The 16,750-nt window shown below is 48.1% G+C and overlaps 3 protein-coding genes across 4 annotated transcripts in view; 2 read left to right on the top strand and 1 right to left on the bottom strand.

Annotated features, from left to right (window-relative positions):
• The first annotated feature begins 566 nt into the window (after positions 1 to 566).
• On the top strand, positions 567 to 957 carry LOC27207663. Its single transcript, XM_016183354.2, has one exon. It carries the CDS (start codon positions 602 to 604, stop codon positions 914 to 916), a length of 315 nt encoding a protein of 104 aa, XP_016039923.2. The 5' UTR covers positions 567 to 601; the 3' UTR covers positions 917 to 957.
• A 398-nt stretch (positions 958 to 1,355) lies between these two features.
• On the top strand, positions 1,356 to 1,762 carry LOC6726350. Of its 2 annotated transcripts, none has more exons than XM_016174149.2 (2): positions 1,356 to 1,461; positions 1,520 to 1,762. In XM_016174149.2, the coding sequence occupies exons 1-2, from the start codon at positions 1,393 to 1,395 to the stop codon at positions 1,688 to 1,690; spliced, it is 240 nt and encodes a 79-aa protein (XP_016039925.1). In that variant the 5' UTR covers positions 1,356 to 1,392; the 3' UTR covers positions 1,691 to 1,762. The 2 variants fall into 2 exon arrangements, with proteins under 2 accessions (XP_016039925.1, XP_016039924.1); XM_016174148.2 differs by having other exon boundaries at positions 1,532 to 1,762.
• A 2,795-nt stretch (positions 1,763 to 4,557) lies between these two features.
• LOC27208320 overlaps positions 4,558 to 16,750 on the bottom strand; it is a 36,532-nt gene continuing 24,339 nt past the window's right edge. Inside the window, exons 4-7 of the mRNA XM_016183917.3 lie at positions 8,672 to 8,763; positions 8,484 to 8,609; positions 7,578 to 7,916; positions 4,558 to 7,474 (exon numbers count right to left, since the gene is read on the bottom strand). Coding sequence (XP_016039926.1) covers positions 5,737 to 7,474; positions 7,578 to 7,916; positions 8,484 to 8,609; positions 8,672 to 8,763 — 2,295 coding nt within the window. The 3' untranslated portion in view covers positions 4,558 to 5,736. The remainder of the gene's footprint in view (positions 7,475 to 7,577; positions 7,917 to 8,483; positions 8,610 to 8,671; positions 8,764 to 16,750) is intronic.

The raw sequence follows: 16,750 nt of genomic DNA on the forward strand, positions 1-16,750 counted from the left end.
CTTCATCCAGTCATGTACTACAGATTAAAGCCATTTTAATACCCTGTCATTTTATCAATCTGGTAGCCAATTAAGGCCAACCACCCTCAGTACAAGGTGACCCCAAACAGCATCAGAGTCAAAAAACTTGCACTCCGACTTTAAAGTGGCGTATTAAACATATCACCAAGGTGACCCAAAACTAGGTGACCCATAACTTGGAATCGGGTACCATTTTAAAGTGGCATACCTTTAAGAACTCAAACTTTTCTGAAGCTCTTTGAAAAGGTCACCGCTAAAGAGTTACCCCAATCGATACAGATTCCTCAGGCAGAAGCAATAAAGCAAAAAGCGAACTGTCATTTCTGAGCAATCCGATCGAAAGTGGTCCGAGGTGAAGGCCATTGGGGTCACCACAGCACCTCGACTGAAGGCTGTCCAGACGGGAGATACGGAAACGAGCCGAGTCACGATGAGCCGACTGCCAGTGAGCACTTCCGGGCCAGATGAGATGCATCTCGACATGCATTTCGAACATTTCCGTGTCTGGTCGAAATCTGATTGGATTGAAGGGTTGGGTACAAAAGGCGCATTCAGGCGGCTGGGCACAACAGTTGGCCAAATGACTTCCGGACCCAGATTCTCTGCCCTACTAATCGCGGCCCTGACCCTCGCCCTGGTGGCCCACGCTTGGGCCGACGAGTTCGATCTGGACTACTCCAACGAGTACGACGATGTGCGACCGCACTTGGTCTATCCGGACGATCCAAGGCTGGACAAGCGGATCGGCGATGCGGCGCGGGATTTTGGACAAAATATAACCCAAGCCTGGAACGCGATGGTGGACTCGTTTAAGAACTACTTCGAGGAACTGAAGAACCTTTTCTCCGACACCACGGATCTCGATTCACCCAATGAAGTCTTTTCTAACCACTGAAATTGTCGTTTTTCATCGAGCAAATAAAGCGTAGCAAAGAATTTGAAACATTCATTTGATTTGGGAATATATTCCGTTGAAAGCCAACTTGATTGCTTTTGATTTACGTACATTCCCAAGCGGGCATTTATAATTAATTTTTGAATACTAAAAAATGACAATACTAAGTAGTAGGGTATACATCTGCGGATGATATCCAATTAGTTACTGAATAGTTCGTTTTAAAATGCTTTTCCACCCAACAATAATTAGCTTTTTTAATCTCTGGCTTAATTAGATCTGTAAGCCACTAAGCTAATTGCCAATAACAACCTCGCATGCTAACTGAACCAGATGCTAGATGTGTCATCTAGATTGTGTAAACATGAAAACATATCTGTTTTTCGCGTAATTAACTAGAATAACTAGAAAGTGACGGCTTAAATAGCTGGCTTTCTTCTTGACAATCAGTTATTGGGAAGTGGAGCCATCACAGGATGACATCGCCTATTTTGATCCTGAGTCTAGGTCTGCTCCATTGGAGCATTTCCCCCGCCTGGTCACAGGTAAGATACATCGATGTGGGAGGGATCATAAGTCAATCTATCCTATTCGTAATACCAGAATTTTCTGCAGGATATGCCCTCTGATGTGATGGAGGCCGTCGGTCAAGTGCAGGACATCATCGGAGGCAACATGCAAGGCCCACAAAGTTCGGAGTATATTGACGAGTCCTTCTATCGTCCTTCCTATCGAGGCGAACATGCATCGAACATCCACAACTTGGGCGGATAAATCCAATTCCAATTCAAAGTACTACTTAATAGCTACGCCATGTGGCTAAACATTAAATTGAATTGAAGAGTGTGTCCGAAACTTTTCCCTGGTATAATTGGTTCCCAGTGTTTTCTTAAGCAATTTTGGACATTAAGCTTAAGTTCAACTTTAACTTTATGTGTTTTTCCCAGAGTTTCAATAGTAGATTCACCCCCCATTGCCGTGATGTACTCACCAACTGCTCCTGCTCCTGCTGCTCTGGCTGCAGCTGCGGCTGCGGCTGCTCCACCTGCTGGTTCTTGGGCGCTCCTCCGTAGTACCGGGTGAAGGTCTGCTGCACTCCGGGCGTCTTCAGGCTGTAGGAGTTCGAGTTGGCGTCCGTGTGGATGGAGACCTGTGCCCGGCACACCTCCTGCTGACCGGCAAGCACCAAGGCCGCAAGCGTCAAGGCCACTGCGAACATGATTTACGTGGTGAGGCTAATGGATGGTTGATGGCTGATGGCCTGGTATTGGAACTCGACTCCGTCTCCCGTTGATTTGGCAGTAAGTCCGAGCAACCGTGCAATCGGTCTCTGGATCGTTATCAGTTGAGCGGACGCGACTCGCGAACGTCGATGGTTGACTGTGCAACGCCCGCCGACTGTCCACCGATTTTATACCGCCTTCGATTGGGGAATGTCCAAGCTTGGCTCTCTGCCTCTGCCTCTGCCTCTGCCTACTGCCTACTGCCGCCCCCTTCAGTTTTTGGCCCAAAAACAGTGTACAAGCATACATATTTTGGCCATAAAGTTTGGCCCAAAAGATGTTGTACTCTTTAGGTTTTAAAGGTGTCATATATTTGAAGCAAATTGAAGATAATAATAGTCTCACTTTTTGACTTCTGAAGCACCTCAAAATGCATATATTGATAAAATATTTCTTGAAGTTCAATTCTCAATAATAAGTTCATCTATTAGATTACTATTTTGGTCTTCTCTGTGCAGTTGGAAAGTAGCTCCTATTCGAAATCGCTGCCTGAAAACCAAGATATCTAATGCAATTCAATTGAACTGCCGTTTCGTTTTTTCTTTTTTTTTTTTTTTGACAAAGCTGCCCTTCCCTATCGTTTGTTATAATTTTCCATAATTTCAATTTCAATTTGGATATATATTTTATTTTAATTTTCCCCCGCGTTGTTTTGTTTCACATTTCGCGTGGATAACTTTCTTTAAACTTTGGTGTCCGCCTGCGGAATATGGAATAAGCAATAACAATGGTGTTGGGGAGGGGAGTGTTGGGGTAGGTGGACATGTAGATGGCAATTCCAATTCCAATTCAAATTGAATATGCTCTTTGGCACTTACATAACAATCCGCCCCCGCTGGGCGAACGGCAAACTAAACATAAACACCGGCATAAAACGTTGTTTATAGGAACGTGCCCGGAATGCCCGATGTGTCCCAAAAGCGAAACTCGCAAATGCCGGCTACACGGCGCGAAAATGGGTGTGCCATCAGCACATCTTTCTCTAATCACAGAGCCTGGTGAGAAGTGCGAAGACTAGGGGGCTTTTGTCGCTGTGTACGGATGGCATAAAACCACCAAGATACGGAAGCGGGGTTAAGGCCAGAGTAAAAAGCGAAAAATCGGCTCAATTGGAATGCAGTTTTGATGGCCCAAAGAGATTTGGCCCGTTGGCTGGGCAACGATTATGAAAGCAGCTAAGACCTGGTGGTTAGTGCGTAATGGTCACTTAAGCGCGCTTACCTGCCACCGTTGCGTATACGTGATACGTGATCGTCATAAATTTATTTGCGCATTTCATTACGCGGCGTGTAATTGAAAGCGCATTTCACACGATTGAAAGTTGTCTGTCAGTCTGTCTGTCTGTCTGTACGTCTGTGTGTTTGTGTGCCTGCTGACCCGCATTACCCCAATAAAGTGACCCAAACCGAGTTCCTAACTTAATGTGCCCCGGGGTAATGGCCATAACTTCTCCTTTCGGCCCGGCTGCATTCCTTGGTGCTCGTCCTATCTATCCATGTAGTCATACTTTCCGTTTCCGGCCGGGCGTGTTTTCTCCATTAAAGTTGACTTTTCCGAATGAAATGCTTGTCGTTTTACGATTACCCCACCATAAGCCATCAAAATAAACAGCGCAAATTATGCAAAAAAGAAGGAGACCCAAAAGCAGATGAACACAAATGGAGACAAACTGGTAAAAGTGGAAATGAATGTGGCAGTGGCAGTGGAAGTGGAGCTCGCAAGTCAAGTAAATCCAGCCAGCTGCTAAATAACGCCACTTAATCATTTTACTGGGTCAGGTCACGGGTGGACGACGCAGCAGCCGAAACCGTATCCGAGAAACCGGAGCAGGAGTCGCATCCGCAGGCTGAGTCAGTGGCCCCGCGTTGAACTTTTGAACTCGCGCACTGACCCTATTCCGGACCCGGGCCCATTCCCTCCCATGCCAGTTCACATTCCTCTCGGGGCATCCATTTGCTCCCCGCAGGCGCGTATTATTTTTCGGTGCCCGGCCCTGCATTTCCACGGATTTTATTGAGGTGCGCGCCACGCCGGGACCCAGAATCCCCAAAAAGCACGGAGAAAAACAAAATAATAAGCCGCTTTGCAGGTCAAAAGGTTATTTACACTGATCCCATAAGTGTAATGCATCAATGCTGTTAGTTAGTTATTCAGTTTCATACTACATTACCAAACCAAAGAAATCAATGCATAATGAATCCATAATTTTACTTTTATTATAAGATCAAAAGTTTCAAGGCATCATTCTGCGTTTCTCGCAGTGTAGACTTACCTATTGGCCCCGGGAATTGAGCCGAAACGGGATTTGATGGCTTACACTGATGGACAACTCCCAAATAAAACGCTGTCAATGAGAGATTTGCTTTTGTGTGTTCAACTCACATAAAATTAGTTTTTATTAGTTTTTTTTGCTCACACCCAGGCAGCACCACCGTACCGCCAACCGAACCACCGAACCACCACAACAAACCGCCAGCGGAGCGGCACAGAAAAAATGAACTTATCGCTAGACACACGAACGGACACTTGCACACTTAGGGGTATGTATGTATGTATGTATGTATGCATGTATATATATGGGGCTATATAAATCTAGGATCCAGGCAGGATCGGGATCTGCATCGGGATGTGAGGAGTTCGTATCCAACAAATTGAATCTGTATCTGGATGCCCGCTGGAATGCTGGAACAAATACTTTTGTGTGTGTGTGTGTGTGTGTGTGTGGTGGAGCAATTCTTTGGGGCTCAGAAGAATTGCGTAGTCTTACAACTATAACTTGTATGGTTTAATCGGATTTTGTATTTTGTAATTCGTAGTTCGTAGTTAGACTTTGATTTAACATTCAATAAACTTTTCATTTGATTTCGTAATATTCAATATGTCTTAGCATATGTCTAGTGTATATATCGTACTGTATATATCCATATATGTATGTATGTAGCTTGGGAAAGTTTAAAAACACAGGCACATCCCTGCCACGCCCTTCCCCCTCCTCTTCCCCACCCCATTGAAGTTAGCAACATTTAAAAGACATATATATAAATGTGTACGTTTTGTGGGAGTGCTTCCCATTTCCGTTTCTTGGCACAGTTTTCCCCTACTCTCTTCCATCCTTCTCACCAATCTCTCTGATCTCTAAGCTGCGATCCGTGATCTGTGATCCTAATCCCGCCGATCGCAGAAATCAACAAACATTATTAGTCAACAACCAGTTGGGCGAAGTATTCCAATAACTCGGTCTATATATTTAGTTTATCTTATGCATTTAGGTGTAAATGTATCTGTATCTCCATTAGCCTGGAGATCCGCCCACCAAACTCTGAGTTCTCCACGCTGAGCAACTGCGTCTGCTAAAAAAAATGTGAGCCCATCCACACACATACCATACCCTACACATAAAAAAAAATACAGCTTCTGCAAATTCTCCTACTTAAACACGTAGCTCCCGTAGCTGCACAACTCCTGGCAAATCCGTAACCGTAAAGCTTTTCGTTTCCCTCTCGCTACTGCTTCCTAAAATCTCTGCCCAAACCCTTCTTACAGCTCCGCAAAGATGTTCTCCCTGAAATCGAGCTCCGGATGCGCCGAGTGCGAGGAGGAGCCGTGCCCGTAGTCGTAGTCCCGCGACGAGGACTTCATCGAGCTGCGTCCGGACACCCCGGATCCGGAGCTGAAGCTGGCGTTGCGCGGACTGCTGCGTCGCATCCGGCCCTCGATCACGGCCATCTTGTTCAGCGGTTGCGTGGGATCCAGCTCGCAGAAGGCGCCGGCAATCAGATCCGTGCCGTTTAGCGAATTGAAGCTGTCCCGCTTGGAGCCGCGTCCTCCGGCCACGCCTCCAACGCCCCCGCCGCCATGCTGGCCATGATGATGACCGTGATGATGGTGCCCCGAACTGGAGCCGGAACTCTTGCGGCTCAGCCGATTGCGACTGTACTGGTACTGATAGGCGGGAACTGCAGCGGTGGCCACCGGCGCAGCGCCACCCGCATTGGGTGGCAGGTTCTGGGAGCCGCCTGGCGTGTAGCTGTCATAGAAGTCCGGTGGCACCACCTCCTCCTCCACCTCCTCCAGGTGGTGCGGCAGCACCTCGTCGTGGCCAACGGACACCCCTGCGCCGCTGGTCTCCAAGGTGGAGCACAGGCTGTACTCCGTGGAGAGCGAGCGGGACTGCGAGAGACTGCTCAGCGGATCACTGCCAGGCATGACCAGAGCCAATCCCGCTCCGGTTCCGGCTCCGGCTCCAGCTGCCTCACCGCGCTTTCCCTTCGGCGAACGCTGTGCGTATAGCTTCTCGATGTCCGGCAGCTGGCGGCGCACCTTCTCCCGCTCCCGTTCGCGCTGCAGCATCTCTTGGATGTCCATGCTCCGCTCCCGCTCCAGCTGGTCCATGATCTCCAGGTCGCGCTCCAGAGTGCTCGACGAGAAGGTGCTGCTGCACTCGCTGAATGAAACGTCCTTGTGGCGCAGGACACCGCCGCCCGATCCTGGCCAGCGTTGCGGCGGCACCATCATGCTGCTGACCACGGAGCTCTCCTCGCCGTCGCCATAGTTGCTGGTGCTGCTGTCGTCTGGGATTAGAGCGCCGCTCAGGCCATTTCCGTTTCCAGTTGCGCCGGCAGTTACGCTTCCGCTGCCGTTGCAGAACGTCGAGGCGGTCACGTTGGACAGACAGTCGGCGGTTAGCTTGCTGCCGCCATGCCGCTGGCCGGGATTGGTGCGACTTCGACTGCTGCTGCTGTTGTTGTTGTTATTGTTGTTGCCGCCCGCCTGTTTGCGATGGGCGGGATGAGCAGCATGGTGACTGGTGGCGCCATGACCGACGCCATCCGAGATGATGTTGATCTTGACGTCGTGCTTCTTGCCGCGCACATCTTTGCCCAGATTGTTGACCACACCGGCATCTCCGGCACCGCGACCGCCCGCCCTCTGCCGTTCCCGCTCCCTATCTCTGTCCCTATCACGCTCCCTATCCCTGTCCCTTTCCCTGTCCTTGCCCTGGCGATATGGTGCTCCTGTGTAGCGATCTCCGCCAGCCGACGAGCCGTGTCCTGGCAGACGCACCTCGCGCTCGTGCCGCAACTTTGACGAGTGCTTGTGCGGCTCAGCAGCGTGGTGAACACTGGTCGTGTTCGAGGCCTCGTCCTTCTCGATGGAATCCTCGCGGGAACTGCCCCCTACACCGGATCCTCCGCCAGCATCGCTGCGACGCTGGGACTTCTGCTTGCGCTTCGAGGATAGCCGGAAATAGCCCCTCAGACGCTCCTGTTCATCTCTGCGGGATGTATGAAAAGAGCAAACAAGGTCGGATGATGAAGGAAATGAGTCGTCTCCAAGTGCTTGGATTATGTGTAAGGTGTTCAGCTCATCTGGCTCACCTGGGCAATATCTGCGAGGCGTAGATGCAGGGAAAGATGACCGTGGGCAGAAAGGCCACCCACACGAACATCAGGTAGGTGAAGTCGAAGTGCTTGGCATTCTCGTAGGTCTCCTCCAGCGATAGCCTGGCAAAGCGCAGTATCATCAGTGGGCACATGCACACCACCTGGGTGGCGGCCATGCTACCGAAGTTGCGCTGCTTCCGCTTCTCGCGATGCACGTCCAGTTCGGCGCTGTACAAGTCGTAGGAGCGTGCGGAGCTGCCGCCTCCATTGCTCAATCCCGCCACGCCCCCGCCGCTCAGGTGGCGCGGCTCCACCGAGGATGTGGAGGAGTTCCTACAGCGGGGGATAACGATTTCAATCAGTAATGCGATTATATCAGCAGTCAGTCAATGATGCAATTGGATCATTTATGGATCCATGAGTTTGTTAATAATCATTTTCATAGAATGTTGTTAGCTAGTGCCAGTTCCTGTTCGGAAATCCCATTACATATATACACGTGCACTAAAAAAAGAAGCCAGTAAATTATGGCACTTATACCAAGTCCTTTGGCTCGCCAATTAATGTAATGAATGGAGGAGCCAGGAGACGGCTCCATCTTCAACCCCTTTAAGTGTACAATAATAGCAATGGGGTGAGCAGAAAAAGTGGCTCAAGAAATTGGAACTCGTTAGGGAAGAGTCGCCAGGAGGACGATGGAGATGGCGATGGCGCTGGCGCTGGCAATCGCTCATTAGCGCTGGCCAAGGGATTGCCACACGGGCTGAGTGATTGCGAATCGGGTTACGCGGACAGGTAGCGCACTGATTGGTAAGTCACCGAATTAATCAGCCCAATTAGCAGGCAGATAGCCGGCCTAATATTTCAGCTTAATCACGACGGCCAGCGGCGAGTGCTCACCTCTGGCGCATCCGCAGATCCGCGCGGTGCTCGTACATCATGACGGCGAAGGGTCCGTCGGGTGGACGCAGCTCCTGGGAGGTGCGGATGTACAGGTAGGACAGCAGGATGGCCGGACCGCAGTACCTGTAAATCGAGACGGGGGTCAGAGGTTGCTCCTTAGAGAGGCGCTCCACATTGGCACTCACATCAGCAGGAAGAGTCCGCGCGTGTACTCCTGCATGTCGTCCATCAGGTTGACCACGCACAGGCCGATCCCCGACAGCTGCGGCATGTAGTCCTGCAAGGGGGAATAAGCAATATGTAGTATGTCTTTGAGATTGTTATGGTCTTGTAAATATAATCGCGGAATGTTAGCCTAAATGGAATATTTAGCATGGAAAACCTGCCACTTTGTCCTGATTTTCAGTTTGCTGTCCTACTTATCATCGAAGCACCGAAATCAGTAGCATAATAATAATGCCATTTCACTCCACTTCAAGTAGCTTGTAAATAATTGATTGCTTTTGACTTTCCGTCTTTGAAGTGGCCGTTTAACCAGCGTTTCACATTTAAAAATCGGGTCATTGACTGACATTTAGAAACGATTGGAAGTGGGCCATGCGGACAAACTATTTTCATTGATTTTATAATTACAGAGTCGTTTTTCAGGGGTAGGGGGAATGGCGGGAAGTTCTTTGATGTCTGGTGCTCTGCTATCGATTGCCATGCGAAAAGCTTTAATTGAATCAACTTGTCTGCCAATTTAGCGCCATAGGGCATCTGGAGTACGGTGCGGTATCTGTAACACGGTTGACTTCGCGACCTGACAGAGCGACCTCGACCTCGACCGTGACCCTGACCCACCCGACCAGGTAGGTGCACCACCACGCTATGCCCACCTTGCCCGACATCCCGGAGAGAATGCCATTCCTTCCACGAAAGACCCGAGATTACATCGTAATTGTAATTACATATGAATTCGCGCGTAGCGAGAAACTTTTTCGGATGGCGAAGGAAATTAAACAAAGGGCGGAAATGAATTTATGGCCGCATCCAAGTTATTTTCTCATTAAACTGCTCCGCAGGATGGCAGCTGCGTATCTGAGGTGTAATCGGAGGATTGCGGGAATGGAGGCACTAAGACATCCCCGCCTGAGTGGGCTTAAATCCATAGCGAACGAAGGCAAATCGGCGATTTGGAGGGGGCCCAGTGGCTTCATCAATCATGCGAAATCATCGGTCAGGTCAACTGGCCAGGTGCGATGATCCAAAGAGTTCCTGCCCACGGCAGGAAGAGTTATTATGTGGCGCATAATTATTCCGCCAGACGAGAGCAGGCTCTGAAACTCTGGCCAAAGTTTCCTCATTTTCCCTCGCCTTTTTTATATGTATAAAAAAGTATGTATGTGTAGGTGGATGGATGGGATGGTGGCACACATATGGAGGCAGTCGAGGAGCAGGGCAATCGCAAATGATTTTGTATGAATAACTATTAAAAAGTTTGCGATTCCCTCAACGGCAGGCCCACAAATTCCACCCACCTCCCCTCGAAGGCGGTTAAAACTTGGCCCCAACTTTTAAATCAAATCTCAAACTACCGAATGGCGCGGGGCAGAGCAAAAGATTGGAGTGGAGCTGTGTGGAGCGGAGCAGCCTGCCGGGTATCCTTGGGGTGAGCGAAAAGTTTTCCATTCGCCGAGTGCCCGAAATTGTAATGAAACCTTTTCAACCAAATCGCATTGCGCCGCGCCCGCTCCACTTTTGGCCCACAGTCATTTGGGTAATGAACTGTTAGCGCTGTACAATCTGGCCAACAAATCTGTTTTGAATACTTTGCCCACTGCGCACAGTCAAATGCAAATAAACGACAACAGTCACCAAGGGGGCGGGGAAATCAAACGAAGTGCTTGCTACACTCGAAAAAAAGCTGCAGTCCACGCAAGACAGATATGCCAGAAATGGAAACCTAAATCAGCATTTGGCTGAATGCAACCTTATGCCAATTTTTTACTTACCACATAATATTTTGAATATTTTTCTTAAGATACTATAACCTTTTTTGCAAGCCCCCAAAAATGCAGATTTATGGCTATATTAATTACGAAATGCTAATTTGGCCAACTGGAAAAGAAATCGTGTCAATATTTTTCCGTTATGCTAATTGCCAAGGGGAAACTTTTAAACGAGTTGCAAGTTGGCGCTATCGTTTTTCTCCCTGTGCAACGACGTGGCCAACCGCTGTTAGGTGGCAAAGGGGGCGGGGATGGGTAGAGCGGATGCTGCACGCAATTTAACGAGTCCTGGGGGCGTCTTGCGAAGGATTCCCGGCATGGGTATGTGGCCTTGACGGTTGACGGTTCCCCGATGCCGATGCCGAATGGCGAATGCCAAATACTGGGAGATGTGGACTCCTGGCGCCTTTTTTTATGCTCATCATCTCCTGCCTGGCTGCCTGGCTGGCTGGCTGGCAGTAACGGTTTCCGCTTTATGGGACTGGCTAAGGAAGTCAAAGGATCTCCGCTTCTGAAAGGATCCTCCGCAGTTATGATTACCTCTGGCATCGAGTCGACGGCTAATGCAATTGATTTGATTCGTGCTGGGCACAAATCAATTTAAGCGCTGGCCGTAAACACTTTATGGCTGGTAGATGTCGATGTGGGACTCCATTACATCCCAACCCAGCTCCAGAAACATCCAACAAGTGGCCAGCCCATTAAATTGGCTCGCATTATTGGGGCTTTTTCGCCCCCGCATAAAGATATTTACAATTTGGCCCGCGTTTGCCAAATAATTTATCGACTGTAGACGAACGAGCCTGGCGATTTTGATGGCAATGGAAGTGGGTATATGGAAGTGGGTATGGGAGTGGGTATTTGGATTCCCGGTAACCAGAAGCGGGGCCGCCACAGGCAAGCACATTAATAACAATTTATTTCCGTGCTGCCAGCAGGCAGGCCACATTCCGCAGACGGAGTCCTGGCCCCGCCCCCAAAAGCAAATTGCAATCGTCGAGGAGGAGGCGGACTGTAGAAGTATTATCATTTCCACTGTCGCAATTTTGACTTTGACGAATTGCCCCTGCAGAAGCCGAGGGAATGGGTCTTGGTTTTGGCACTCCGGTCTGGTTATTGGATGATGCTTGGGCAAGAGCTGGAAATGAAAAGCATTTAATAATAATTTACAGGCGAGGCAAGCGAAAAAGTTGCTCCGAAATAGAGATGGATATTGATCTGGAAGTTGGGGCGGGGGGCAGGACAACAGAGCAAACGCAGATGGAACTATTCGTAGCCTTGGAGCTTGGCTTCTTCCCTTCGATTTCACCTGTTGGCCAGGATGTTCTCCGCTTTTCGCTGGGTGTGGAGCGTTTCTCTTTGAAATTTGATGTCCTTGGCTTTCAGAATGGTAACAATGTGGAAAAAAGTCGACGAGGCTCTTATTTGTCAGTCTCAGATGTTTGGCAATATTTAAATATATTTATCAAAGCGATAATTGAAACGAAACATTGCCGCGTATGTACGTCTTAATTAAAAGGAAAATAATTGGGGAGGAGGAAAAGCGTGAGGAAATTGAGTTTGTCGAAGGAGGCGGGAACGAGAAAGGTTACCAATAATCGGAGGAGTCTCAAATTATACGAAAATTGCTCCTAATGGATGGCGGAAAAGTCGAAGCAGCAGGAGCGGAAGAAACAATGCATAATTAAAAACAGAATTTCGTAATTTAAATAATAAGAAAACAATGAGCAGACACAAAACGCTGTCGGGATGGGCTGGCAGGATTATAATGTAAACAGCGGAGCGGAACCCAAAGGTTAGGCCATCGAAATAAAGCCGGGCAAAGGACACGAGCTCCTTTTTTCTTGACTAACAGCCTGGACAGCCTGGCGAACTGGGTGAGTTGGGATACACAAAACAAGCGGCAAATGCGGGGGCTCCGAAAAAGACACTGCCGGACTTAATGGCCGTAAAATGCTGGCCAAGCGGCCAGACGAGGTCACAGCAAAGCACACACACTGGGTCCTGGCCACGCCGCATCCTGGCTGACCAAAAGCCCCGGCCGGGATCACGACCCCGGATGCGGACACGGCCACGGACACGGACATGGACAAGGACAAGGATCTGGACAAGGGCCGAGCATGTGTTGCGCTCTGCGGGCTTACGATAATAACACAATTATGTACTTACGTAATTAAAGTCGTAAAGTGCACAAAAACACACAGAAACAAGCGCTTACACACACACCCATACACCCACATACAAGACAGGACTAAAAGGACACGGCGAGCAGAAGTTTCACATGCACAGTGATAATATTTCCTGATAGTTATCCTATGCTAAATCATCTAAATTCGCATATGTAGTTAGTAAAGCCAACATTAGTAGTCATAGCAAGTGTTTGAAGAATCCTTCTTATGATAGTTATCTTATCTACATATTTCTGATTTATGTGTAAGAACTTGGCTTACATTTCCCAAGTATCTTAAGCTGAATTACAATTATTCTAGGAAATTGACTTAGCTTCAAAAGCAGTTAATTCCGCGTTGCTTACTTAACTTGGGATTATATACCAATTTCAATTTATTTAAGCTTTATCTATCTAAATATTTCAACCACGTTTTAAATTAGTATAAGATAGTATGGTAGTATGTTCTAACAAGGCGCCATAATTTGTTTCAGTGCACAATCTGGGCTGTAGGCAGAGGTACAGATTTGGTTTTGATTTCCCCCAACCTTCGTTTTAATATTTTCACTTGTTTTAAGTGACAGAGGAAAATGCAAACGAAGTGGAAAGCGCGAAAAAAGTCATTACAGCGTGAGATGATGATAGCGGAGATGATAGGATGGGGAAAAACCGCTGTCCGATTGGTGGAATCCACACAGATTGGCCAAAAAGATTGCGTTGAGATAGGGAAAGGTGGGAAAATCAGTGGGTGAGTTGCCCATTGCTTTCCATTTTCTTATGCGTGCTTACACGCACTTACTTTTCCATTCTCAAAGTTTTCCTCGACTGCTCCAGCTTGCATTTGATGTTATTAATATTTTATGCTTATGCGCATAACAACAATGCCTCACTGACTGGCTGGCAACAGCAAATATATCCACTTTGTGTAAATATATGTATAATACACTCACTCGCATTGTATGTTGCCAATTGCCAAAAAAAAATAAAAGAAACACACACATAGACTCCTAAACTTGCCACGTCGAGTGCGCTCGGCACTTGAAACTTTTGTTGCCTTTGTTGAATTCTAATTTCGATATTCGCTGCCACTGATGATGAGTCTCTGCCCCAAATAACACCCAATCCTTGCAACTCCAGACGGACCGTAGAAACGTTCGGGCCCACCGCGGCTCGTTTGGCCAAGTGATTTAGGGCCCTAAGCTGCTTACCGCACAATAACACAGTGGCATCAACAAGGACGCCCCCGGTCCATTGAAAAGCCTCCTCCAGCAGCGGGGGCGATCCAAAGGATACGGAATACGGAATACGGAATACGGGAAGCGACAACCCGACCGACCGATTGATGCGACCGCACAACAATTTGAAGATCCAAAGCGGAGCTTTAAAGTGCGCACTTGCCAACGGAGCTGGCATCCACCCATCCACATCACCAGGCGCACCACCCAAGCACTCAGCCAACCACCCAACCACCCAACCACCCATCCATCCATTCAGTTACCCGCACACCCACACACATGCACACAGGCAGAGAGCGCATAAATATTATAACGAAATTTGAGCTGCCATTTCTCGGCCTCAGGCAGCCAGAAATTTGACATCCTCCAGTGGTTGGGTGCTGCCAGGGTGGCTCAAAAAGTTCCAGTTACCTCCAGGTGAGTATCCTTATCTAACTCATAGTTATCAGCTATTAAGATTTTAATCTGCTACAATGGTGCTATTTTTGCAACTAAATGTTAAGTAGGTTTGGATGCCTGAGAAGTGTATTAGCTACCCTCGCTGGACTCCATTTCGATGACTGCTGTCTGCTCGGCGTCGCTGTCTTTTCGCTGAATTTGTTGATATTGTTATTTTACAATATGTAAAACGTTTACCAGGAATTCGCTGGAGCATAGGAACCACCGACCTGGCTGAACTCTCGAGGGGAGGCGGGTGTTTTGGGTATTCCAGGGGCGAAAGGTGGGGCGGCTGGCTGAAAGGCTGCTTTCACCACCTCCCTGCATTGGGGTATTTGTCAAAGTCGTTTGCCATTTGCTAACCCCTTCAATTCCCCATCGCTCCTCCTAGAAGTGCCGAAACCCCAAGTAGCACCCCCTGATTCTTGCCACCTGCCCTGCCCCACATTATCAATGGCATTAGTTGCCACGCCAGCTGTTGCTGCTTGGCGGGGAAATCGCTGGAAGAATGGGTGAGCGATAAAAATGGATTGCCTTGCGGGCGATTGCAAGGCGCATAAAGAAAAAAATAAGGAGGAAGAGTCCTGGCTCCTAATCCTGGCTGCCCATTGCCACGCAATTTGCAGCAGCCACCGGAGGAGTCGCCGATGGGCAACATCATTGCTGGCCATTAAAATTCCGTTAAACGAAACAAAACTGAAAATGCGAAGTGCATATCGCACGATTCGCCAATAAGGATTTTATGCGCCACCATGTAAGGAGAAGTGGCCAGTGGGCGGTGGTGAAAGTGGGTGGAGTAGGTGGTGAAAGTGGGTAAAAGTGGGAGGTGTAGGTGGTGCACCACCCTCCTGCTGTGTTTACTGTATGTTTGGCTTCGCTTTCAGTGTGAATTGCTGTGGAAATGAATTTACGTCTGCCTGCTTAATAATTGAAAATGCCAATCAACAAAGCAGCAAGGGGATTGGATGGTGGGGTTCCCCGGAAGCACTGCACCCATTAGGACCCCTCTCAAGGACCAGCAGGAATATCTCAAGAAACAACGAAACTACATGGAGCAAGTGAAAAACTCGCTTTTTTTAAGAACTAATTGTATGATTTGAAAAAACTTGCACTAGAAAATGATGTGAAATGTGCAGTAAGCCAAATTAGATAGCCATTTTTGGTTAAAGCAACAAGTTAATGCATTTTCTTGTTCCTTAAATCCAGCTTCTGGTTAGCTAAAAAAAAGTCAATGACCTTGCTAAACTGTCGTTCGTTTCTTGATAAAAAATTCTTGGCTGTAAACAACAATTTGAAACTGAATAACAAATTCAAGAATTTTGCTGTCCCTCAAACGGAATAACAAAACGTATTTACTTAGAAATTATGAATTGCTGACCATTCCAATTTTACTCACACTTCTTCTCTGTAATCTAAGGTATATAAGCTCGTCCAGGATTGCAAGGCATCCAGTGGAGCCCACGAAGCTTGTGCCCCATTGGTCTGTAATCTGTGAACTGCAAGTCGAGTGCAAAATTCACGGAACCAAACACTTTGTCCATATTTGCGGTCTGTGTCGTGTCCTTAAAGGTCGCCGCCACAGGACCTGTGCAAAACGATGGCTTGATGGATGAATGTGGGTTGTGTCAAAGTTTTGCACTTCCAATATGCTGGATAAGCTGTGGAATGATCCACTGGCAGATGCAGCAGACGATGCCATCCTTATTCCTTACTCACATCCGCACCCTCGGACACATCAACTAATTTGGCACGACGACAATGGGGCAATTTGCATTGCTGCTTGTGACCTGTCGGCAAAGGGCAATTTAATAAGCCCCATGGAAAAGGGATAATAGTGGGCGGGGACGAGCTCGTCCTGCTGGACGAACGAAGATGGAGATCCCGATCCCAACGCCTGCTAACAAAGTTACAGTAATAATGCGCCATAATGACGAAGATGAGAACGAACGGGCGAAGGAGTCCCAGTCCCATGGACCAAGCAGGCCAAAGGGGCCATTTGATTTCCGCTTTAAGCGGATGTCTCATTTGAGCTCCATCTTAGCCGCATTTTCTCGCAGTGTGGGCGAGTGTGCATGTGTAATTTTTACAAATTGCTACAACGAGCCCCAAGCCCAAGCAAATGGGGCCAGTTGATTGTATTTAAAGTTTCTTTTCTCTCTGCACCAGCTAGAATGGCAAAATGTAGCGGGGTTGGCGGACGAACCAGTCGAGTTACCAACTTCTGGGTGCCCTTTGCTGCCCCAGGACGTGATATGCCAGCCAGGAGTCTTCGGAATCGGTAAAATGTAGCTCATGTACAAAATATTTCTTTGTCCGCAAAAGTCAAATAAAAGCGCTCATATAGAACATCAAGTCTGGTGAAGACTAAGTCCAGTAACATTTGGATATATATTTTCATCTAAAATCCGACAATTAGACATTATTAGTTACCTC

The sequence above is a fragment of the Drosophila simulans genome, chromosome X (assembly GCF_016746395.2).
Source record: "Drosophila simulans strain w501 chromosome X, Prin_Dsim_3.1, whole genome shotgun sequence".
NCBI lineage: Eukaryota > Metazoa > Arthropoda > Insecta > Diptera > Drosophilidae > Drosophila > Drosophila simulans.